Source organism: Eubalaena glacialis, chromosome 16, assembly GCF_028564815.1.
Source record: "Eubalaena glacialis isolate mEubGla1 chromosome 16, mEubGla1.1.hap2.+ XY, whole genome shotgun sequence".
Classification (NCBI taxonomy): domain Eukaryota; kingdom Metazoa; phylum Chordata; class Mammalia; order Artiodactyla; family Balaenidae; genus Eubalaena; species Eubalaena glacialis.
In genome coordinates this window covers 3626103-3651555 of record NC_083731.1, presented here as the reverse complement: position 1 = coordinate 3651555, position 25453 = coordinate 3626103, and the positions used below count along the sequence as shown (strand labels likewise).

The 25453-nt window shown below is 37.0% G+C and overlaps 1 protein-coding gene across 1 annotated transcript in view; it reads left to right on the top strand.

Annotated features, from left to right (window-relative positions):
• The window catches only part of MYO16 (myosin XVI), a 422800-nt gene that overhangs the window by 152850 nt on the left and 244497 nt on the right, over nt 1–25453 (top strand). The window contains exons 11-14 of the mRNA XM_061170768.1: nt 4670–4735; nt 11127–11254; nt 16021–16126; nt 21808–21925. Of these exons, the coding sequence (XP_061026751.1) occupies nt 4670–4735; nt 11127–11254; nt 16021–16126; nt 21808–21925 (418 nt within the window). The remainder of the gene's footprint in view (nt 1–4669; nt 4736–11126; nt 11255–16020; nt 16127–21807; nt 21926–25453) is intronic.

Genomic DNA, 25453 nt, shown 5'->3' with positions numbered 1-25453 from the left:
AGCAGCTTCATAAAGAAAAGGAGTGTAAGAAGTTCCTTCCCCAGTTTACTGTAATCCTTACAAAAGATTCTGGCATATACTGTTATGGATTAGTTTTGTATTTCTTTTAATTTTGTATAAAAGGAATCATCCGGTATATTCTTGTTTGTGTCTGTCATCTTTCATCATCAGTATGCTTCTGATACTCATCTATAGTGTTGCTTGTAGCAGCAATTATTTGTTTTTATTCCTGTAAGTAAGCTACTGTACAATAAGCTACTGTATGAATATATCCTCTTTTATTTATTTACTCTACAATTGAGGAATCTATGAGTTGTTTCCACTTTTTGGTTACTATGAATAATACTGTTATAAACCATGCTATGCCTTTTGGGGGGCACACATATGAAGTAGCTCTTGGAGTAACACACAGCCTCACATCTTTTGTGAGGCACTCACCTAGGACTAGAGTGCCAGCATCATCAGGTGTGTTCAGCTTCAGGAGATACAGCCAAATAGTATCTCAAAGTGGCTACATGCCCAATACAGATATCTAGGTTTCCACATCATGACCAACACTGGATGTTATCAGTATTATTTGTATTATTAATTAAAAAAAAAAAAATCTATCCATTCTGGCAGTTATGCAGTGGTACTTCATTTTGGTTTTAACTTACATTTCCCTGATAACTATCAACTTTAATAATATAATAGCCCGTTATTTTACCAGCAAAAGCAAGTTTATTCAGGAATAGCAGAGGAATTGAAATTCGGGTTGTGCAAACTATGGCAGACCACAGGCAAATCCAGAAAACAAGGAAGGGGAGCTTGCTTTTATAGGGAAAAGAGAGGGTTTGGGAGGGGCTGTAATAACTAAATGATCCATTGGAGGAAGCATGGAGTCCAGAGCATGGAGGCTTCTCATTGGTTGGGCTGCTCCAGTCTCTGATGGGCTACGCTGTCCTCAGGCTGAAAGATGTTTTTTTCTTTCTGTTGGTCAGTGAAATAGAGACATCTTTCTGTTATAGATAGATGTAGGGCTCTTCCTGTTTGGGGTAATTAAGGATTCATGGTAGGGGTGTGAAATCACCCCCTCCAGGCCTGTTACAAGTCCAGCCTTAGCTGAGGTTTTTAAAATTAATTCCACATAACTAATGATATTGACCGATAGGTGTCTGTTGCTGATTTGATTATCTTATCTTGTGAAGTGTCTCCAATTATATTGCCATTTAAAAATAAATGGGTTGTTTTACATTTTCTCCTTGATGTGTAGGGGTTTCTTAAATATTCAGGATATTCTTTCTTTGTCTGATATGTATAGATATATATATAGATATATATTTATTGCAAACATTTTCTCCCAGTTTGTGGCTTGCATTTTAGTCTTCTAAAGTGTCTTTAGATAAAGAGAAATTTGCAATTTTTACAAAGTTCTTTAGGGTTAGTACTTTTTGTGTCCTGCTTAAAGAATTTTGGCCTTGGTCCTGAAAATATTTTCTTATGTTTCCTTCTTGCAGTTTGGCTGTTTTAACTTTAACGTTTCAGGTGTATTACCAGTGTGGAAATGATTTCACAGTGGTAAAAGAGGAGGGTCAAGATGAATATTTTCCCATGTGGATTCCCCCCGTGCATTGCAATGAGACCTTTGTTATAAACAAGCTTGCCATGGGGAGTGAGTCTCTCTGAAATTGGTCTTCTGTTGTATGGATCCGTTAGTCTGTCTGTAAACCAGTACTAAAATATCTTAATCATTATAGCTATATAATAAATCTTGATATATAGAAAGTCCTCTGACTTTGTTCTTCAAAATGTCTTGGCTAATGACTCTTGGACATTCATACATATTTTAAAGTCCACTTATCAATTTCCATTGGATTTTCATTGGTATTGCTTTGAATGTACAGATTAGATGAGAATAATTGAGATTTTTCCAATATTGGATTTTTTGTTTCATGGAATGTTACTATCCATCCTTTGGTCATCTTTAATTTTTCTGGAACATTTAAAAAAAATTGGTATAGAAGGCCTGTTTGCATTAGATCTACTTTAGGCATTTTTCAAGTTTTGATGCTATAATAAATGTTTTCTTATTGAAAATAACAAGCAATTGTGTTTTCTAATTGTTTATGGCTTATATATAGAGATACGATTTTGATTTTTTATAAGCACATTTTATTCATCAAACTTGCTATATCCATATGTAAGTATTAACTTACGTGGAGATTCTTTTGGCTTTTCTGCACACACTGCTATGTAGTCTCCAAATAACGACTTTCATGTGTCTCTTTTAAATCTTGATAGATTCTTTACTTTCTTTTCTTGCATTGTTTCATGGTATAGGGCTGTTAATAAAAAGATGACTGGCAGTGACAATAATTGACATTCCTGTCCTGTTTCTGATCCCAGGGTAAAGCTGTTTTATTATTAAAATCTGTGTTTTATCATTAAAATCTGTGTTTTATCATAAAGCAAGTTGTTAGCAGTAGCTGTGCCATAGGTGTAATAACTTTTTATAGATTAAGAAAGTTCCGTTATATTAATAGTTTTCAAAGTTATTATTATTTTTAATCAAGAGTGGGAATTGAATGTTATTAAATGTTTTTTGTCATTTATTGAGATGATCCTATAACTTTAGTTCTTGACTCCTTAGTATTATAAATTACAAGGGTTAATTTTCTAATATGAAGCCAACCTTGGATTACTAGAATAAAGCATATTTGGTTGACATATATTATCTGTTGAGTGTCTTATTGGATTCAACTTGTCAACATTTTTCTCAAGATTTTAGCATGTATTTTAATGAGAGAGACCAGCTATAATTTTCTTTTCTTTAAATATACTAGTTAGGTTTTTAATATCCAGTTTATTGAGGCCTCTTAAAATGAAGTGAATCATGTTCCCTCTTTGCTGTTTTCTGGAATAATTTGTATAACATTTGTTTATTTGTACATCAGCATTGAGAAGAATTCACTGGTGAATTCTTAGTTTTCTTTGTGGAAAGGTTTTAGACATAGATTCAATTTCTTTTACAAAAAATAAAACTAGTTAGATTTCCTGTAACTTAGTACATTTGTTTTGGTAAGATGGTGGATTGTTGTCCACATCTTCTGAATATCCAAACTTAGTGACTAAAGTATGATCCCTAATATCCTCTTCATCTGTTTTCATGTCAGTGGTATCTGTAGTGATGTCATATTTGGGATATTGGTAGTTGGTGCATTTCCTCTTGTTTCCTCAGTCAATCTTGTTAGGGTACTATGTTTTTATTAGATTTTTCAAGATTGCCTTTTGGCTTTTGTTTTTTATTCCTTGGCATTTGTTTACTATTCCTTTAATTTCTGCTCTTATATTGGCTATTTAATTCTGCATAATTTTATGTAATTTGATGAGCTCCTTGAAATGGATGCTTAGATCATGATCTGCCTTTCTTCTTTTCTAACATATACATTTCAGGCAATAATTTTCATACCAAGTAAACCTTTAGTAGCATCTCACATGTTATAATATGTCATAATCAAAATATTTTCTCATTTGCATTATGATTTCTTTTCTGGCTCATAGGTTATTTGCAGATGTATAAGTTCCAAACATTTGGTGATTTTCTAGGTATCCATTATTAATTTCTATCATAATTCTCCCATGATTAGAGAACATACTCTACGTGACTCAAACTCTTTGAACATAATGGAACTGGTCGGTGTTCAATTTAAAAGAGTGTATATTGTACGGTTCTTGGTAATAGTGTTCTATATAAGTCAGTTAGTCAGCTTGGTAATTATTTATTTCAAAATTTTGTCTGTTCCATTAGTTACTAAGAAAAAATTGTTAAGATTCCCCACTATCACTGTGAGTTCATGTTTCTCTTCTTATAGTTTTATGGTAGATTTTAGTCTCATAGAATTTTAGAATTGCTATATCTTCCTGATTTATCATTTAATTATTGTGAAATGTCCCTTTTTTATCACTGGTACTGCTTCCTACCTTAAAGTCTATTTTCTGTGAATTGAATATTGCTAAACCACCTTTCTTGCAGTTATTGCTGTTTTCATGTGTATCTTGCTTCGTCCTTTAACATTCAAGTTTTCTTAGTCTTTATATTTGAGTTAGCATTTTAATCCAGTTCATAATCTTTGTCATTTAATTATTTAGTAGTTTGCATTTGACATAATTACTGATGTATTTGGGTTAAAATCTAACATTTTATTATTTGATTTTTATTTGGTCCATCTGTTCTTTATGCCTTTATATCTCATTACTTGTCTCTTTTAAATTAAAATTATTTTTATTTGCTTTTTGTGCTTTACTAACTTTTCTGTTATACATTTTATTATTATTCTTATGCAGCAACATAGAATTCATACCCCATTCACTGCCTCCATTCTGTTTGGCCATGTGTTTTAATTTTGTATGTTTTTAATCAACTGGTGATTATAAAACCCCTTTAAAATAAGAAATTCTTAGAATTCAGTCATTTCACTTGTTATGTGTTCAATGGAACAAGCCTATTGGTTTAATTTTATTTGAATTTTCTGTTTATTTACAAACTGTTAAAACAATTCACAAAATGGTAAAGTGTGATTTTTACTTATTCTCTATATTTTGCTCAGTGATTTTAAAATTATATAATTTTTAACTTTAAAGGTGCTATTTATATGGTCCAATGACTATTTATATCCTTTCCTTTTAACAGACTTTTATTGGGGACATCCTCCTGCTTGTTAATCCATTCAAGGAGATTCCAATTTATTCCACCATGGTGAGTATAAAATTTAAAATATCATTTAATAATGTAGAGTAACACTCACTAGACATGCCTATTTGTATCAAATGATTAAGAAGAAAAAACCAAAACAGTAAGTAAAATCAAGCTTCTCAGAAAATCCTACACTGAATGGTTAGATAATAGTGACTTTAATTTCTTCTGAGAAAATATTGACAAGGAATGTTATTTTGTCAAAAGATTTCTTTGCACTTATAATGTGTAATTCTTATCATTGTAGTCACTAGACAGACGTCTAAAATCAAATGTTATATTAACTCTGTTTCCCATGTATTTTTGATTAATTCAAGGTCAGTTGGTTTAGAGTTCTTTGAACATAATGACCGCTTTCAGAAGAGTATTATGATGTTAAAGCAATGGAATAAGAAAGGATGATACTGCATTTATACATTTTTCTAAAAGACTTTCCAGCTTTAATCATGAGACTCAAAATTAAAAGAGAAATTGCTTTTGGAAAATCATTCCAGGCAACTGAAAACACAGTATGATCTTTGCCTAGTATTTCTGGATCAAACATACTGTCATGGGAGCTCTCTGTTTTTTGTGCAGCCACAGGGCTGCTTCCAGTATGAAACAGAATCCCTAATAAGGAGCAGGAGATGAAAGGAGGAGACGTGTGTTCTTGAAGCAGGGACACACTCGTAGATGCCGGAGGGGGGATGGAGGTAGGGGAGAGAAAGAGAGAGGAAGAGAGAAAGAGATTACTCTCTCTAAACTCGCGAGGAAGCTGCTAAGAATTACTACAGAAATGCTTCCCGGGTACTAGAGGACCTCTCACTACCCTACCTTCCACTCTTCTTACCCAAAGTCAATTCCACCGTTGCTTTAAAACTGCCTTGGAACTTGCCCACCCTCCTCCTTCCACCCATTCCTACCCCAGCCTCATCCCTGGGCTGTCTAAGTGTGTGTGGAAGCATGACCAACGAGGGCAAAAGGAATTACAGGTACCCATAATCATCTTGGGAGTTCTGTCATAGGAGAAGGTTCAGGAAAAGGAGGGGAAGGAGGAGGAGGGGGAGGAAGAAGAGGAGGAGAAGGGGGAGGGGAGGTAACAATGACAGGGAAGATGGCGCCGTTCAAGAACCAAGCCCACGACATTGGCAAAGCAGTATTCAGAAAACCGACGCACAGGTGAACGTCTGAGAGTAAATGCTTGAGCAGTGAATCTGCATCGGCTTCTCACACTCAGTATCAGACTTTTCTCGGATGTTTCTCGCCATAACCTTTACTATGGAGTTCACAAACCAAAGATAGATCACCTTGGAATCTCAGTGTGCAAAAGGATGACACATTCAGGATAAATACCCGGGGATGACTTCTCAAGGTTATAATTTTGACTACACACAGTACAAAACTGATCAGTCATCCTGAATCCTCGAATTATAGGTGAGATTAAGCTCCTCCAAAGTGTAACACGGCACCTAGTGTGGGATGCCAGGCCTAGGGCTTCCTTTGCTTTCACATTCCATTGACTTTCAGATGCTGCTGGACTCCTGATGTTCCCATGGCCAGGCATGTTGGGATTTGGCAAGTAGCTAGGGTGGCTGGGCTTCTTAGCCAGGGAAGGAGAACTCTACTGGGTTTAGTATAGGGTTTAGCACACGGCAGGCCTGCTGCAAAGGGCTTTACATATGCTACCACATTTAATCCCAAAAGGGACCCAATCAGTGTAAGTGTTATCATTCCCTCTTTGCAGATGGATAAACGGAGACTTCAGGAGATTAACTAGGCTTTCTAAAGTTTTCTCATGAGAGGCAGAGACAATTTAAATCCAGGTCATGTAGCCCCAGAGCAGATGCAGGACAGACTACTCTCAGGGACCCAAATGCTGAGCCCAGAAACATATAATTAGTCATTATATGTGACTGTTTGTCTAAAACAAACGTTTTTTTTTCAGAGTATGTCATCTATATATAGGTATAAGATAATGAGTGGGAAATCCAATCAGGCAAGTAGAGTGACATGTTCAGACTCTGGTGTGAAAGCAGCAGCCATGCCCCGTCAAGCCCTTGGCATCAGGTTCCACAGATTACCAGGTCCCTGATGTCAGGGGCCCGTGAATGGCCCTCGCATAAGCTACAGACTGCACGGTTGGCTTCAGAAATCAGACCATGGCAGCATCCTGCAATCTCCTGGATGTTTATTGACAGGTATTGTGCACAGTGGAAAATAGGAGGGAATTGATCCATAAAGAAGGACCTTATTTATATGGGATCACAGAGTCCAGCTAGACTCTAGAGACTAGAGATAAGACTAGAGATAACCCGAATGAAGCTTATGTGATGCCATCTCAATTGTGAAAGAGCACTTAAAATGTCCACGGACCAAAATCCTCTTGTTCCCAAATGATACAGACATGGAGAGAATAAGGTGAAATGGAGAGAGATGGCCTGTGGGAAAAGAAGGGTCTGACCCTGACAATATTTTCTGGACCAAATGAGAACATGCAATAATATTAGTAATGATCATGGTAACCAATGTAAAGTCGGTGGTTTGTCAATCACTCAGAAAACTAGAACGGCTTGGTGAAAACCTTCAAGGTTCAATATAAATAAGTGGAAAATGCTATTCTATTAAAATTGTTATTTCATATTTACATTACTTCTTAAGTGTAGAATTAGCATCAAGCAAAGTATTACCAGATGGTAACAATGGAGTATTCTACAATACAAACTCTAACATCGCATGAAAAGAAGAAGATTTACAGGAAAAGGGAACTGAGAAAGGTTATTGGTTTGGTTATCATGAAAAAACTTTGGACACTCACGATTCTTTACCACATCTAATGTGTAGTGAAACTTAGCCTAAGGAGAATACCTAACTCCAAATAGGTTTGAAGAAACACAGCAGGAATGTGAGATGAACCCCACGTACACGTAGATTCAAGCATGCTCCTGGGTCTCTTGGGTCTCACTTTGTTGATAACATCTAACAAAATCCTTACTAGGACTTTACAAAAACAAATGGAGTTTAAAAGCATTTTGTCAAAATTAGATTAGATCCAGGTTGGACTTGGGGAGAAAGTGAAATAGTGTTAGTGCAAGTTTAAAAAAAACCAAACAAACCCAAAACAGAAATTTATCCTGCAAGAAAACAAAGGTGGGCTAAACCTTCCTAGCTGGCTTATGAATTATCATGTAGACGTCACCAGCATTCAAATATCTTTTATATTTATTTTAAATGCTGGAATAATTCAAAATGCAAAATGTTCAAGTGTAATAGGCAATTGTGTGCCCACCCCCCATACATGTCTCGTATCTCTTAAAAAATTTAAAATAAAAATTGCCATATTTTTTCAGATGCACTCCTGAGGTTGGGATGCAGCTTTAAAGATGTGATACCAAGACATTGTGTGCTAGTTTAATTGTAATGTTATTTTCTGGGTGGTACAGAAAATAAAGGTATGTTTCAATTACATGGTGTCTGAGATTAAGTGACACTGTGTGATGTCAACACAGACTGAGTTCCACTTCAGCCTGTTCCTTTTCACAAAAGATGACAATCACTATCCCGAAGTTACCCTTTTTTTTTTTATGTACTGTTCTTTATTATCCATTCATAGATTTTTTTAAACATCTTTATTGGAATATAATTGCTTTACAATGGTGTGTTAGTTTCTGCTTTATAACAAAGTGAATCAGCTATACATATACATCACCGAAGTTATCCTTTTATCCAATCTTCTGTCTGTTCATTCTGTATACATGCACAAATATATGCAATAAAAACTGCATATGCCATTATTTTCTGTTTTAATTTACTCAGAGAATATACTAACTATATTCTTTTACAACAAAAAATCATCATTAATCATTATGCTTTCAAAATTTTTCCATGATAAAAGGTTTGGGTCTAGTTAATTCATTCTAAATACCCTATAGTGTTTTATTGTTTTAATACACAATTATGTGTATTTATTCATTAATCCCTATTGTAGAATTACTTTCTTGTTTTCTGCTCTTACAGACAGTGCTGAGGATCGTTTGGTGTGTAGTTCTTGGTTCATGTTTGAGAATTTCTACAGAGAGATCGCTAGTCAAACCTACCTCCTTAAGTTTAGAAGTTACTGCCAAATTACACGTAGAATTTCTTAGAACAACACTCAGTATTAAACATGTGTTTTTCAGCCCTAGAGAAAACTTCATTTTGAAGTCAAGCTCCACCACTAGCTTGCCATGTGACCTTGGACCTGTCACTAATTTTTCTTTGCATCAGTTTCCTCATCTGTAAACAGGAAGCTCATCCTCATATCCAAGTCTCAGGTTTCTAGGAGAATTGGATGAGTGAATGTAAAATGCTGAGAAAAGCAGCAAGCATATAGCAAGTGAGGCTATCGTCATCATTATTAAGCTATTATTGATAAAGTTACCAATAGTTCATGTGTACTGTATCACCTTATTGTTTGAAATAACATTTCCTTGGTTACAAAGAGAGTTGTTTTTTCATCTTTTCTCACATGTATTGGCCTTTCCTTTCCACTTACATCCTTTGCCCAATTTTCTATTTTGTTTTTAGTTTTTCTTATTGATTTGTGAGAGTCGTTTATAAAATGCTGATAATTTATTGATTGTATGCCCAGCTTACTTTCCTCTCTGTCTTCGCCTGAGTTTTTATTATTATTATATGTATGCTGTTTGTGGTTGAACAGGAGTTGTTAGCTCTAATGTTGTAGGATTTTTCCCAATAAAATTTGTGTTTTTGACCCCTCTTCCCTTACTCCCAAATCATAAGAGTACTGTTTTTACATACTTTTCTAAATGTGTTAAGCTTTGCTGTTCATATTTGGAACTTAAATTCTGTTGGAATTTAGTTTTACACATGGCATTAGATAGTGATGTTTGTTTCCTTTACGAATAATCAATTTTCTTGACAGCTTCCTTTAAGGATAAGTGACACAGCCCCTGTGGCCCCCAAATCTCACCGTGTGGGCCTGAGTTGAGTTCTGTAGTCTGTTCCAGCGGTTCCTTTTTCTCTCTCTGCACCAGAACCGCAATGTTTAATGACTTAGGCTTTTGATGTTTTTATTGGGATATAATGCATACAGGAAAGTGCTCATCTCTGAGTGTACTTTTCCACGAGCACTAGAGGTAGAACATTCCCAGCCTCCAGAGCCCACACTTGCTCTTTCCAATCACTAACCCTTTGCCCAAAGTACCGCCACCCTGACTTCTAACAGCATACATAGATTGGTTTCACCTGCTTTTTTTTTTTGCTCTCTGTAAATGGGATCTCATAGTATGTTCTCATATGTATCTGATAGATTCCATTCAACATTATATTTGTGAGAGTCATCCAATTTTTTCTTGTAGCTGTAGATCATTGATTCTACTTTAAAAAATTATTTCCCCTGTAATTTGAAATAATTTTACACTTATGGAAAAATTGCAAATAATGAGTACAAACAACTTTTTTCCTTCAACCATTTTAAAATAATTTGCTGGCATGTTGTCCCATCAACCTTGAGTACATGTACTGTGTATTTACTACAAACAAAGGCGTTTTCCTATGTAACCTCCATACAGTCATCAAAATCAGGAAATTAGAGCTGTTACCATTTAATCAGGAGGCTTCATTCAAGTCTTTTCCGTTGTCTCAGTGATGCCCAAGCAACCAAAGATCCAGTCCACCATCACAGGGTGTGCTGACCACTGGGCCTTTAATTTCCTTCAATTTGGAACAGTCCCTCAATCTACTCTTGAACTTTCCAACCTTCAAATCTTTGAAGATACAAGCCAGTTATTTTGCAGAATAAAAATTAAGTTTGTCTGATATTTTTTCATGACTCAGAAGTCCTCCTGTCATTTAGTTTTGATTCTAATATAACACAATTCACTCGAAACTCTAAAGGACTAAAAATACTAGCACTGAATCACCGTGGCAATCATTAAAAATCACCATTGCACTGAAATCAAGTTCATTTTATTTGTCTTTTTTCCGAGAAATTTGTATGTTTCAGGTGCAACTGCTTTCTTTTCAAATTAAATATCCTTGCCATCTTATGTTACTGAAATTAAATGTTGCTGAGAGAAATTGCATTTGATATAAATTGCCACCGTTTCAGCTTACTTCATGGATAGCTATTGAACTGGATTTTGGGGAGTTGCTCTTTTTGAAGACAGCCAAGTGATTTAAAGCCTGCAAACCAAATAATGAAGGCTCAGATGTATGTCTCCGTTTTGTCATTACGGATGCTTAAAATGTACTGAGAAGGGCAGCATTGTGCAAATGTTTTGTGTTTACAAGTGAGACTCAGAATTAGAGATTTATATGCTTCTGTGTATGGGAAATATGTCAGTTGCATCGTGAGGTAAAGGATCCTGAACCCTTTTCACGGAGATTCCGGCCTGTGTGCTGCCCTGTTTTCCAGGTCTCGCAGCTGTACCTGGGCAGTGCGGGGCAGCCCTGCCCCTCTCTGCCACCTCACATTTTCTCCTGTGCGGAGAGAGCCTTCCACCAGCTTTTCCAGGAGCAGAGACCTCAGTGCTTCATCCTCAGGTGAGCCTGCCCCTCTCCCCAGCTCCAGGCTCAGTTCTGCCCTGGGGGCTGGGCGGTAAGACCGTCCTCATTTCTTCTGGTTTACCTTTATTTACTCCCTCACCCGTTTGTGGTCCACTAAGTGTGCAGTGAGTACACTTGGCTCGTTACAAAGGAGAAACACCTTTGTTATTAGAAATGGCCCTGAGTGTAGCTGAATCGATATCAACAAACTGAGCCCGAAACTCATTTCAACCATTCAACATTATGTTTGTGAGAGTCATCCAATTTTGTCTTCATTTTGAAGATTTACAGCTTGGAACCAGTGTCTTGCTTTCAAACCTTAGAAAACATGGGAAAGAGAGGCACCCGATACTAGTACCACCCTTCTCCAAAATGTGGTGCTGAGCAAAATACCATGCAAGACCTTGCAGATGTGGGATTTCCCACCCGCTTCTAGGTATTTATACCTTTGCTCATATGTCAACAAAATTATACACTCAAAGTAATTTTTTAATGAAATGCAATGGTAATATTAGCTCATAAATACCAAGATGCTCAGGAGGGAGCATTTAGATTAGAGCAAAAATTCTTCACATCGAAAAGAAGTGTACCACAAGAAGTAGGGATGAAATGTGATTATATATTGATAGAGGAATAAAGAAATATTTAGGTATTAAAATAAGATCTGCGTTGAGAATTATGTGTTATATCAGACCACACTGCCACAAGAGGGAGACTTTCATAAATACCCCTGACTTTGCATAGTTTTCAACAGTAGTGTTGGTTGAAAACTGAATGTGTGAATAAAGCTTTGCACAACCTGAGTCAAAGTGAGATAAAAGAGTAACGATGGAAACCTGGAAAGAACCCAAATAATATTTAAATATTTAAATAAGCACTTCTTTATATACTTTTACGGTGTTAATTTAATCAAAAATTCCATGGAGGGTCACATCGATGGGTTGCAAACTTTAGTGCTCTGGTGTTCAAAATAGTGTGCAAATGGTTGTTTTTACACCTGTTCCGAAGTGTCCCCTGGGGTGGTTTGGGGGACCCAGGCATTCTTGAATCAAGCAACTCTGCTTTCATCTGCTTTATCTGTTGGGTTTCCTGGTCTCACTTAGACAAAAAGAGAAACACTTTTTAAAAATCATGAGATGGTGGGGAGTGTGTAATAGTGTTGACAATAATAAAAACTCATATTTATTGAGAACCTACTAAGTGCCAGACTCTCCTTTAGGTGCTTTCCATGTATCATCTTATTCATTGCTTTAGTAACCTTGTAGGATAGGTATCATCATTGTTATTATTATTATTGTCATTTTATGTATCAGGTACTGAGTATTAGAAGGGTTAGCTAATTAGTCCAGGGTCTCCCAACTAGTAAATAGTTAGTGTAGCTGGGATGTGAGCCCAATAGTCTGGCTTCTGAGCCCGAGTAAAGGTTATCCACACTCACAGCCAGACTCTAGAGCGTGGCTCGCCCAGTGCCGCTAACCTAAGGAGGCTTGCAGAGGTCGCCCCAAGCTCACCTAAAATGATGGTTACAAATCCACAGACTTAACTAAATTCTCATTGAATCCACTTAATCCTTGTCAAAGACTTTGGACCTTAGCGAAGCTATGAGGGGCCAGTGAACCCATATCCTTTGGGAACCTACCGATTACAGAGTTCACAATGCCTAGCATGTTCTTTCAGTGAAGAAACCTGTTTGTCTTTGTTTCTACATGTACTTGCTCATGGAATTGTTTTTCTAACAACAGTAAGATTTGTTAATATTCTGCAGAACTAATACTCCTTTGGGACATTTTTAAAGGCTAATAATGCCATGTTATCAACCACTTATTTTGAAAAAAAGATTTCTTCATCCATGTTTCAAGAAATGAAGAGCAAATTCATGATCACAAGGACTTATTACTCTAGTCATTGTCTGCCTCCTTTCAGGACTGGTGTTTGCATGTAGCTTCTCAACCTCCTTGATTGTCTTGACTACGATAGGCTTTCTGCATTTATACTAATATATTAAAATGAGTAAATTTAGAATTCAACTAAATACTTTGTGTAAAGATCATTTACAGAGTGTCTGTTATGTTCCATAATTAGCATTTACAAAGAATAATTGAAGATTTGGAGATCAAAATTCAAATATTCCTGGAGTAGATGATTTACAGTACCAGGCCAGAGGATTTTTAAGTTGATTTTCAAATTTTAATTTTATTTCTCATTTTCTTCATAATTATGGGCTCCAGTAGCACACTAGGCTTCATCCTAAGGAATAGTTTTTAACAATTTTTAGATCTTTGTCCTGGGCTAGAACTGGGAGTTTGGAGCCCACCAAGATCCACCTTTCCTGTAATTTTCTGAAGGCCTTGATAGATGGTTTTAATTAATTGTTTGAGCATGTACGACAAATATCCATTATCCTAACAGTATGCTGAGCAAACCTAAATTAATGTTTTATGCTGAATGTGCAACTAACTTGTGAAATAAGCAACATAGGGTCTGCTTCTGTCATGTACAGATTTAGCAGACAAGGCTGTTCAAATAAACTTCAAATTTTGTATGGGTCCATGACCAATCAGCGCCGCCCCAAATCTTTGGTCAATGTCTGGTTTAATCATAGACGTGGATTTTCAGATCAAGGAATGTTTCTTGAACACGTTGAACTAGAATTTTTAGTTTCAACTTGATATGCTATGAAGCCAAGACTATTATATCCATTTTTTCTTTTTTCTAAAATTTCTTTATATTTTACTCAAAGTGAAATGTGGTGATCGTTTTGGGATTTTATGAGATGGCTAAAAAGGCATGTGATTCTAGCTAGCCGAGAGAGTTGATCATTTTCCCTACATGTGGTCACAGGGTGAGGGCAACGGTGGGGAGAAGGAAAAGGGACTCACGCAACAACTGGGTCAGCCCCACAGCCTCCCAGGCTCTGTGTCTCCAGATCCCCAGGGACTCTAGACCCGCCCCTATTTCGACTTGCTCAGTAGATGCTCAGGGAGTCTTGGTTGAGTGTTTAACGTTGGATAAGCACTGCCTTCTACGCTGCCCCTTCTCCAAGAATGAGCTCAAGTACCACCTCACCCAGAAGTCTTCCCTGGCTTCTTCCAAGAGGTGTACCTGCCCCTTCGCCCATGGGCTCATTGCTAGCTGTGCCCACCTGTTATAATTCTACCTTAATTATGTACCTACTCCTTCCTCGAGAGTATCCCCAGCCCATAGCGCAGGAAGTGGTATCTCTTCACCTCTTTTACCCTGAAGACTAACAGACGCCAGCATGTAGTAGGCCCTCAGTAAGTCTCATTTGAAGGAACAGGCAATATTTGAAAAAGGAAAATGGTATTTTCAAGATTGATCCCTGAGTGAATGCAAGCAAAATCTCTCTAAAAACGAGACGCCTGAGACATCAAGTTATGTTGCTGGGTAATAGAATTTTTTAACAGGGAATATAATTGTAGACATTCAATTTCCATCATGAAAGATTTAGATTGTTTCTGCTCTGCAATTAGAAGGTTAAAAGGAAAGGTCTTTGAACCCAGAAAATGAGCTCTTTAGTATCTTGCGCAGGTCACCATCACCGGCTCCCCTGAGGCTGCTAAGCTGGTCGCTCTAAAAGTGGTTAAAATGTTTATGGTGACAGATGACGGGAGTAGACGTTTTATTAACAAGTTGAGACGTGAATAAGAGAATTAAGTGTCAGTTTCTTTCCTGGCAAACACCCTTTAATCAAATTCATTAGAACAAATGCTCAAGGGAGAAACCTGAGAAAGCCCTAGCAAAAGAGCTTTGTATGTATTTTCAACTTTTGGCTATCGATGAATAAACACCGTTTTCACGAGTATTCCATCTAGATGCAGTAAAAGCTTTATTTCATATTGGACCACGTTGGTTCAGTAATTATTGTTTTGGAGTTTTATGTTAACCCTATATTGCCTAGTCTCAGGAATATAATACAATCATTATTTATAGGAATTATGTCACTTACGAAGTATGCCTGGGAAATACCAAAAGCATTGTCCTTATACAGGACATATTTGGCTGGTGCTTGTTCCTAGATTAAAGGAAAATGGAAAACATGAAATGTCAGAACTGACAGCAACCTCAAGACGAAACAGGCCATTTTCGGATCTGCTGAGCACCAGGCATTGACCTACCCGGTCACTCCCCCATCTTACCGGCTTAGTTTTAGGAGCTGCATGCTTGATGTTCACCTTGAAGGAAAGAGGAGGAAAGCAGAGAAGGACTGAATGACTTTTCCAAGGAAGATGTAATGCCTTTCCTGGAGGACTCAAAGATTTAACCAGGCCAGACGTGTGGCCCTACCAGATACGCATCTCGACTGTAGGGGGCCGACACCTGGCGGCCACCTCACTCACCTGCACTCACAAAGCTGAGGGCAGGCGGCAGTGTCTTTCTTTTCAGCCTAAGGCCTTTCTGCTATAATTTACCCACATCATGTGGTTCTACTCTGTAAGATATTGGGGAGCAGAAGTGGCATCCTATTCATTTATAGTCCGGGCATCGAAAACACCGTATTGTGTGTACACAGGTACACACACAGAGGCACACAAACATACACACACACTTATTTATTTATTGTGCATATAGTACAGCAAAGGAGTGAATCACATGGAAGTGTTAATTGATACCATCATCTCATTAAAAGTCGCTATGTCATTTCCTTACCTTCTTTGTGCCTGAGAATTATCTCTGGTTATTTAATTTTTTTACTACGTTCTCCAAAACCGTAAACTTGTGTTTTTTTTTCTATTTTATCTTAGTGGAGAAAGAGGATCTGGGAAATCTGAAGCCAGCAAACAAATAATGAGACACCTCGCCTGTAGGTCTGGTTCCAGCAGGCCTATATTCGATTCCAAATTTAAACATGTAAGTCTCTTGCGTGGGTTAGAAACTATGGAGAAGCAAGAAAAATGCAGTTTACAAATAAAGGGGGCATCTTAATAGGCCACAAGTTTAACCATAAGTTGACCAAAATTTGTGGAAAGAAAAAAAGACCGGTGCAAATGAATATTGTTCACGTCAAGGTTTATTTTCTTGTATATATTTTAAAATATTGTGAACATCATACTCTTTTTGTATTTGCTCTGAACAGTTGGATTGAAAATACGTAATATAGTTAGAGTCTGTCGTTGTTTACATAGAAAGTGACACTTTGGTGGGATTGGCCAGATAAGCAACTTTTGTGGGGGGATTACTAAGAGATGATAATAAAGTTTCAGTATATGTAAAAGAACTGGTAACAGTCAACTTTGATGACATTAATAGGCTGGTGATAAACCTTCAACCCCAAAATTGATATTTTGACATATAACATTGTATTAGTTTTAGGTATACAACATAATGATTTGATATTTGCATATGTTGCAGAATGATCACCCCACAATAAGTTTAGTTAACATCCATCACCACACAGTTACAAAATCTTTTTTCTTGTGATGATAACTTTTAAGATCTAGTTTCTTAACAACTTTCAAATATACAATGCACTATTATTAACTGTAGTCACCATGCAGTGCATTACATCTCCAGGACTTATTTATCTTATAACTGGAAGTTTGTACCTTTTGACTCCCTTCACCCAAATTAAGACTGATTTTAAATTATACGCAGTAACATTTGCTTTTATATGAAGACACCTTATTCTTATTCTGCTACTTCATAGACCTAAAATACTGTCAGGATTGAATGAGGAACCACAAAGCCCTATTAGCAGCTAGGGGAAAGGTCAAATTTCACACGATAAAACTCAGACATTTGACTCAAGGAGACACCTGCAAGTAGATTGATGTTTTCACACTGTTCTAGCAAGTTTTGTTAACAGGTGTTTTCCAGGCCACAGCGGATTAGAAGGAGAAACTCTATTTTCAGTTTTTCTCTTTACAAAGAATGTATGATAAATCAACTCTACGATGCATCTATGGTATTGTACGCGTTCATTAATGACTTTAATTCATAACCATTTATTAAACTCGAGCTATATATTGGGCATGTGCATAATTCTACAGCACAGCTCAAAGTAATTTAACATTTTGGGTCAACTTGGGAAAAGTAGTGTAAACTCTTTGTTCAGATATTTTAATATGCTTACTAATGACACTTAAGGATTAGAGAATCTGTAAAGCAATGCGGTTATAAAGTAGACTCAGGTTACCTAATAAAATAACAGGATCTACTGGCTTAATTGTAATGACAAGAAACTGTAGTCTCTATGTAAATTATAGACTAAAGCACTCATTTATTAAAACAATGCTTTGAGAAAGAGCAGAGTGTAACTTCTAAAATGCATTCTAGATTATGTAAATTGGCTTTATGTAAATTGGATTACTTTATGTAAATTGGCTTTATGTAGTGAATACATTCTAAGCTGCATTTTTTTGGGTAAGATAGATATAGCTCTTCCAAATCAATTAGCATCTGGGAATCCATATTATAATGTCAATGCAAATTTCAAGTGAAACTATTTCTAATTCATTTGTTCATTTTACTCCTTTCTCATGGCAAATTAAGGGTGTCATAAATAAGTGACTTCCAGTCTTAGGTTTGAGTATGGCTTAAACTTCATGTCCATCATGCTTTTTTTGGTCTCCCTTTAAATGATCATCCACATGCATTTATTCAGTGTACAAGACATTCTTGAAAATTACCCAGCCACAGTTTTTGCCCAGCATTCCAAGTGTGTGTGCTGTGGGGTAATAAAATGCAAGCATTGGAAAAAGTTATGAACTGACTGTAAATCATTATAACATCACAGGTGTTTACTGAAATTATGCCTGTTTAAGAGATGGGCCAGTACTTTCTGCATGAAAGAAAAATTGTATTTAGGAGGTGAGTAGAAAAGAATATCCTTGATACATAGAGCAACGTAGTAGAAGGCTTTATGTTCAGTGCAAGATGAGGGGAAGGTTCGTTAGGTGGCCCTGAAAGGAGAGGAGCTAGTGAGCAGAGTTAGATGGTGGAACAGCCCTTGGAGGTACCACAGGGCAGACACGTGCAAGATGCTGCCCCGAGGGGCCACGTGCACGGCAGACAGGCACATGGTATCTTCCACTGGGAGATACTGGTTGAGTCTGGACCAGATCATTTTGCCCTACATCTTAGCATAATGTGAGAGAAAACAGTCATTGAAGGTCAGCAGTTTCCAAAGAATAAATAGTAGAAGAATGGTAGCAACGTAACAGGAAGGACACATCGGGATGGTCTTCAGCACAGAATTGTGGAGACACTGAGGCGTAGAGAACACTTTCCTGGTGGTTTACATCGATGGCAGAATTAAAGATTTATAAATTAAAGGTTATTATCCGGAGTGGGGGGGGGACACAAAAGGAAGGGGTTTGGGAGGAAGCTGGCCATTTCTAAGTTCCAGGCCAGCACGGTGAGCAGTGCTATCTGCAGAGGGTGCAGAGAGGGGGGGAAGGAGATTTAACTGGTCTCTGAAGGTGAGCTCCAGAGGTGGTTTTTGGTGATTTTATGCAGGTAATACACATATTTTTAAAGGACGCACAGCTATAACATTTCTGGATTTTAATCTTATACTTCAATTGTCCCGTCTTGAAAGTCTACATAGGTTTACATTCTGCCTTTGCCATGGGCTTCAGAGGAGCTTTACCCCCTGGGCAGATGGGTTTGAATCCTATCACTGGAGATATTGCTTTTGTTTCCCTGGACAATTTCAAGACAGCTGAGATCAGTTAAGAAGGTGGTTGTTTCTAGTCCCTGTATTTGAATTTCAAACTGTGGAAGCAGGGACTTTCCATGGCAGTAGGTTTATTGGAACATAAAAGTCATGTTTTGGGAAAAAAACACAATTGCCTGGGACTTTTCACTAATTCTGGCCCAAATGAGTTTCAACTTTAAGACATTCAATTCCATTTAAATTACTTAAATAAATATTTATTGAGCAACTGCTTTCACAGAGAGTGATGGGGTCACCTTGATTAAGCCCTTATTTTTTATTGAGGAGGCTACAAGTTTTTACTTTGAGAAAATCCAGCTGACTAACTACTACCAGGATAATAGTGCGTAACTTTTAGTGGCAGAACTATGAAAATTTTATAGAAAAAAATTCCAATGTAAAATAGGAACAAATCATGCCAATAAAATTTGAAACAGTAAATACTGAGGAAATGTATACTTACTTCCCTTTGCCTATATTTTTATTTAAAGTTTTATTATGGCACAATATTCTCATTATTTTGTTTTAAAGTTGAGCAGCAGAGCAGTATTGGTTTTGCATTTTTTCTGTATTTCTCTTAACACATTTGTTTAGTGCCACCTATTGGGCAAATGGATGATTAAAGATTAAAAAAAAAAAAAAAAAAAACCTCATTTCAGTTTAATCTTGAATCGTGGACCAGCAGTGCACAATGAAAGAATGCCATGTATTTATATTTGTTCAGTAGTTTTAGGTTTATACTAATTTTCTGCCTTATATGTCTTTATTGTTATTCAGATACGGTGATTAAACACATCGATTCTGCAAGAGATTGCTCGGGTTTCAATCCCAGCTCCACTATTTATAAGCTCTGAACCTTGGGAAATTGACTTAATCCATCAATTTCCTTTTCTCTAAAATGGAGACAGTAGTGGTGAGAATTAAAAGAAGTTATTTGTACATATACACGCATATACATTCGTACATATATATGAATGTGTGTGTACGGTTATATATAATTTATATATAACTTTATATATATAACTTTATATATATATCGTTCCTGGCATATAGTAAGTAAAGTATAAATGTTTTCTACTATTATTAACAAAAACAAAACTAATCTTTGCTATTTGTTGAATGCTTACCATGTGCCAGGCACCAAGCTGAGCGCTTCATACACTGGACTCTGATAACCACTGAAGGGCTTATTCTGCTTAGAGTAAAGGAAAGGAGGTTTGGGAATTTATGAAACTTGCTCACGGTGATAGAACTTGTCATTAGCAGAGCTGGAAGTGCTGGGCAGAGCACATGCATCGCGCCCTTCATTACCCTGGACTTCCTGTCTGGGCGTGGGTCATTCATTATCTTTTATATTCATTTTCTATTATAATAAGAAATTAGTGTGTTATCAGATACAACGCCAACAAACTAGAAGCCAAAATATTTAAAAATTTTATTTTATTCCTTTTTATGACTTTTTAAAAAATTGTTTATTGTAATATTGTAAAGGTTTAAAATGTGATATAATTACACTATTAATTTTGCTATATATTTATTTCATATTAAGTTGTTGGAAAAGAAGTAAAACATAGGACCTTCATAAATCTGTTTCAAATTATTTTTCAGAAACATTTCCGCCATTACTACTATCAATGCACTGTTATGATCTTTAAAATTAGGTTATTGTAAAGAGACCTAAATCATAAGGTTTCTGTGAAGATTCAGTGTTTCTCTCCAAAAGTTCAAACTTCAAAAACAGACGTTTTAATATATTTCACTGTTTCCACAATGTTTAGCACTGTGACTTGTGATTAGAATCAAAGTGTTGTTTTATAACCTTCAAAATATAAAATACTTCCAGGTGAGTTGAATGCCTTCGTAGAGCAGTATCCAGAAAGTTAAAAAATAGCAGCAAACTTTTTTTTTCTAATTTAGAATAAAAGTCTCAAAAAATACTGTCATCAGGAATTATAAGCCACCACCAAGCATATCAATAAGGTATCATAGTGCCCACCTTGTGGTTGATGCAGGAACTGCATTTAAGATGTCAGTATCTTGAAAGATACAGAAAAGTACCTTTGAACCTTCCAGATTTTCATACTTTTTGGAGAATTGCTTGGCCATCATCATTATCACAGGCACAATCGATTGTGAGAAAAAGATGACTTTCATACTATAGTCAATTTTTAAGGAAATATGTGAAGAATTTCAGATGCCAGGGTTGATCTGAGGAGCTATATTAACAGCATTTTAAAGCTGCAAACACCCATCCCTACAAGAGCACCTCGTGATAAGATACACTGGAACCAACGGCTTCATCTAGAATTCTTATTATGGAGCAAAAACAGGGTATGGGAGGGTTATCTAGGGGCTCGGGGTGCAAAAGAGTATGTGGCAAAGTAAATACGGGTTCAGAAGAAGGTTATAAACAAATGTTTAAGTGAATTCGTTACTTTTAAAGGAAATTCTGACTATTGCTTATATTAACTCTAATTCCTCCCTCCAAAGCCACAGACGCACTTCTACTGTTCTATTCAAGTTAAAAAGCCCAAATAGCATGTGCTGAGTTGTGTGCGTGCATGTGTGTGTGTGCGTGTGTGTGTGTGTGTGTGTTACACTGAGAGGCTGGTGAAAGGAAGGGAGTCATGTGCTCTGTGCATGATTATCTTGTTACCATTGGCTACCATTTGAGAGGGAGGATGCTAGCAGTTTGCATTTGAGAAAAGAATGACCTTAAAATTGCAATATTGTGTTGTATGAACAATGGAGAACCTCTTAGCTGAGGGAATAGTCCTGTCTCTTTGCTATTATTACCCAATTTTGTTTAAACAGATGCATAGCTCAATAAATGTTTCCCTTTAAAAAATTAATAAATGTTTCCCTTTTGCTACAGGTCATGAGCATCTTAGAAGCCTTTGGACATGCCAAGACCACTCTTAATGACCTGTCCAGCTGCTTCATAAAGTATTTTGAACTACAATTCTGTGAGAGGAAAAAACACTTAACTGGAGGTAAGTGTAAAATTAACACAGGAGATCTCTGGAGCTACCAGAAGGGGGCAAAGAAACACCAAGCACCATGGCAACAGTGACTGGTGTGTGTGCGTGTGTGTGTGCGCACACCCGCATGTGGGTGTATCAGTGTGCACACCCAAGGTGTCAAGTTATGAGTTCTAAAATTATTGTGAATTGAAAAATATTCTGAAATGCAAGGCGAACCTTTCAAGACAATTTTTGTATAAATTATATAATATGAAACCAAACCAAAAATAGCTGAAATGAATCACACTTGCCGAACACAGAAACAAACTTAAATATCAAAATAATGTGTAACTTGAGTACATAATTCCTTCTTGCAAGATACATTGATATCTATTTTAAATAAAACTGAATCTGTATTTTAAAATGATTGAATTAAAACAAATCAAAAAATCAAAATGATCACCCAACTAAACCCAAACAGAACTATTTCTTATTTGATTTAAATATTTAATGTGTACTCCATGAAAACCCCCTATTTGAAATTCAACTAATTTAGAATTCACTTGGGATTTTACATCTTTCAAATCAAAACAGATTATCCATGCAAATTAATAACATGAATATAACTGTAGTTAGAATGCCTGAATCTACTTGGAGGAATAGAGTATTTTCAGAAGTTTTGTAACAGCTGTTAGCACACAAACAATTGTAATTATCTTTGAAAGAGATCAGTTTTATTTGGTGTTTCAAGTTACACTATCTTCCCTTCAGGAAACAAAAGTCACTTTTGACAATAGTTTAGAAACAAATAACCTGTATTGTGCAGTAAGGTATGTCCAAATCCCATTAGTACTAAATGAAATTTGGTAAAAAATATGCATAAAAAGAGTCAGAAAAGATAATTTTAGATGTTGATGTTAGAGGCTTAAATTCTGCAATAGGAAGGCTGTTTTGTTTTGTTTCTCACTCCATGGCTAAGAGCTCTATTTGAAGATCTACCATTTTAGGAAAACCTCAGAGGAGAAATGTCTTGAGCCTCAAACTCTGGTTTTCACATCTTTGTTTGTAACACCCCAGTGAGACTCTCCCTCCAAGTGGAGGGCACAGCCTGACCACCTTATCTGTGAGCATAATTTCCCCTGAGCTTTCTGGCACCAAGGGTTGGGGCCATAGCAGCTGGGAGATTTGGGGGTTCCGAAGGTTGCACGTCCGAGCCCCTTGCTACTCCAGGGGGACCTGAAGATAAATAAGGACACTGTGTAATCTGGGAGCTTGTTAGAAATGCAACCTCCTGTGCCCCACTGCAGACCTCAGGATTGGGACTTGAACAATTCCTGGCGATTCCCTGGCGATTCAGACAAATGCTGAAGTTTGAGAGGGACGGTTCTAGCCCAACCCAAGTAAAGCCGGATGCTAGGGCTTATGCACAATTGGCTCCGAGGAGATACAGCGTGTTCTTTTTTGGAAAAAATGGCAGAATTTTATTTATTTATTTTTTTGTGGTTGTAAAGTTTATACTTATTTTTTTTTAACTTTTTATTTTATATTGGTGTGCAGTTGATTAACAACTCTGTACCAACCAAATAAGGAAAAGAATTTGAAAAAGAATAGATACACGTATATGTATAACTGAATCACTTTGTTGTACACCTGAAACTGATACAGCTTGTTCTCGATTCAATATTCCCTTTACCAAGACGAAGATACGATAAGTGGCTTCTGACGGTCTTATCCATTCCTAATTTTGTTTACTTTCTTTTCTGGAAAGAATTTAACATGTCCTCCTCAGGAACGTTAATTTAGAAAATAATTGTATGCTGCATAAAAAAAGAAGGCGAAGGCTCACTTGTGGAACCTTCTGTTAATCATCAGGCAGCCCCACGGAGCTTCAGCATAATCAGACCCACAGACACCTCTCACACGGCCTCTGCAGGCTGCACACTGTGACAGGGTGACAATAAATATTCATACAGATGAGCCTGAGGCGCTTCCAGGTCCTGAGACGCCCTCTGAATTGTTAAAGAGCTGTGAGCGTCAGCGTACTGTCCGCCTGGCACGTAACTTCATTTTCAGACGAGGTCACATGCACAGGTATGGGGGCTTAGGGCTTAGCCATATCTTTTTGTGGGACACAATTCACCCCACGACAGAGAATAAGGAGAGATCTATTGTGTCTGTCTTTACTTTTCAAAATTATTCTCAGTCTAAGAAAATGTATCATCATCACCTCCAAAAACAGGCACTGTTTAAACACTTTAAGAAGCTGTACGTCAATGGGATATTTTTGAATAATTTCATCACTGAGAATCCTTTTCTGAAAGAAAAATTTTAAAAAGGTATTAATTTAAATTACTTTACATGTTTTTTAAAGACAGCTGAGTTCTTCAAATTAGTCCTGTGTAAAAGCCTTCTGAATTTTAAGTGTTCACTAAAATAGTAAACCAAATTGGACTAAGGTTTTTACACCTCAAATTAGGTAAAATATATGTAGGTTACAGGTTGATTTCATGCTTCATGGTAGTCTAGATTTTCTTAAATTATCAACACGTAAAATAGTTGTAATGAGTTTATTGTACAGGGAATATTATATTACTACTTTTAAGGCTGATAGATGCTGTATATTTCCTTTATTGACATTATTGCTTATACTTTTATAATTTAATGCCAACTCCTTGATCAGGGATGCAACCACCAATTGTAACAAAGAAAATACAAGTCTCAGTTTTATGAAACATCAGCTACAGAAAGTCAGGATTGTTTCTTATTTTGAGGAAATTTTAATTAATAAAGAACATTCTAGGACTTCCCTGGTGGCGCAGTGGTTGAGAATCTGCCTGCCAAAGCAGGGGACACGGGTTCGAGCCCTGGTCTGGGAGGATCCCACATACCGTAGAGCGACAAGGCCCGTGAGCCACAATTGCTGAGCCTGCGCGTCTGGAGCCTGTGCTCCGCAACGAGAGGCCGCGATAGTGAGAGGCCCGCGCACCGCGTTGAAGAGTGGCCCCCACTTGCCGCAACTAGAGAAAGCCCTCGCACAGAAACGGAGACCCAACACAGCCATAAATAAGTAAATAAATAAATAAATAAATAAAATTAAAAAAAAAAAAGAACATTCTAACCTGGGCTTTCAGTCCAGGGTTTTTTCCCATCAGATTACTTATTTAGCAGTATAATCTTTCTAAGTTCCCCAAGCCCCTGTTTCTAATGTGCTCCCTTGATTCCAACTCTGTTGACTGTAGACCAAGTCTCCCCTCTTATTTCTTCCCCAGCACTTGTCAAAATCTGAAAGCGTCCCTTACCATTCGTCTGGTTGTTGTCTGTGACTCCTCTTAGGATACACGTTTGTCGATGGCAGAGCGCTTGTCTGTCCAGGTGCACCGTAGGCCTGCGTTCAGTATCTGTTGGATTACAGACTCTGAGGAGTGGCACTGGGGAGCGATCACAGCAAAGCAGTCATCATTCAGTTCAGGGAGGGGACTGTGTAAACGCCTCAGGAACTCATTCATGCCAGCAAAGAACACCATTATTGAGAGCGTGTAATAGTCAAGGAAAGTTATC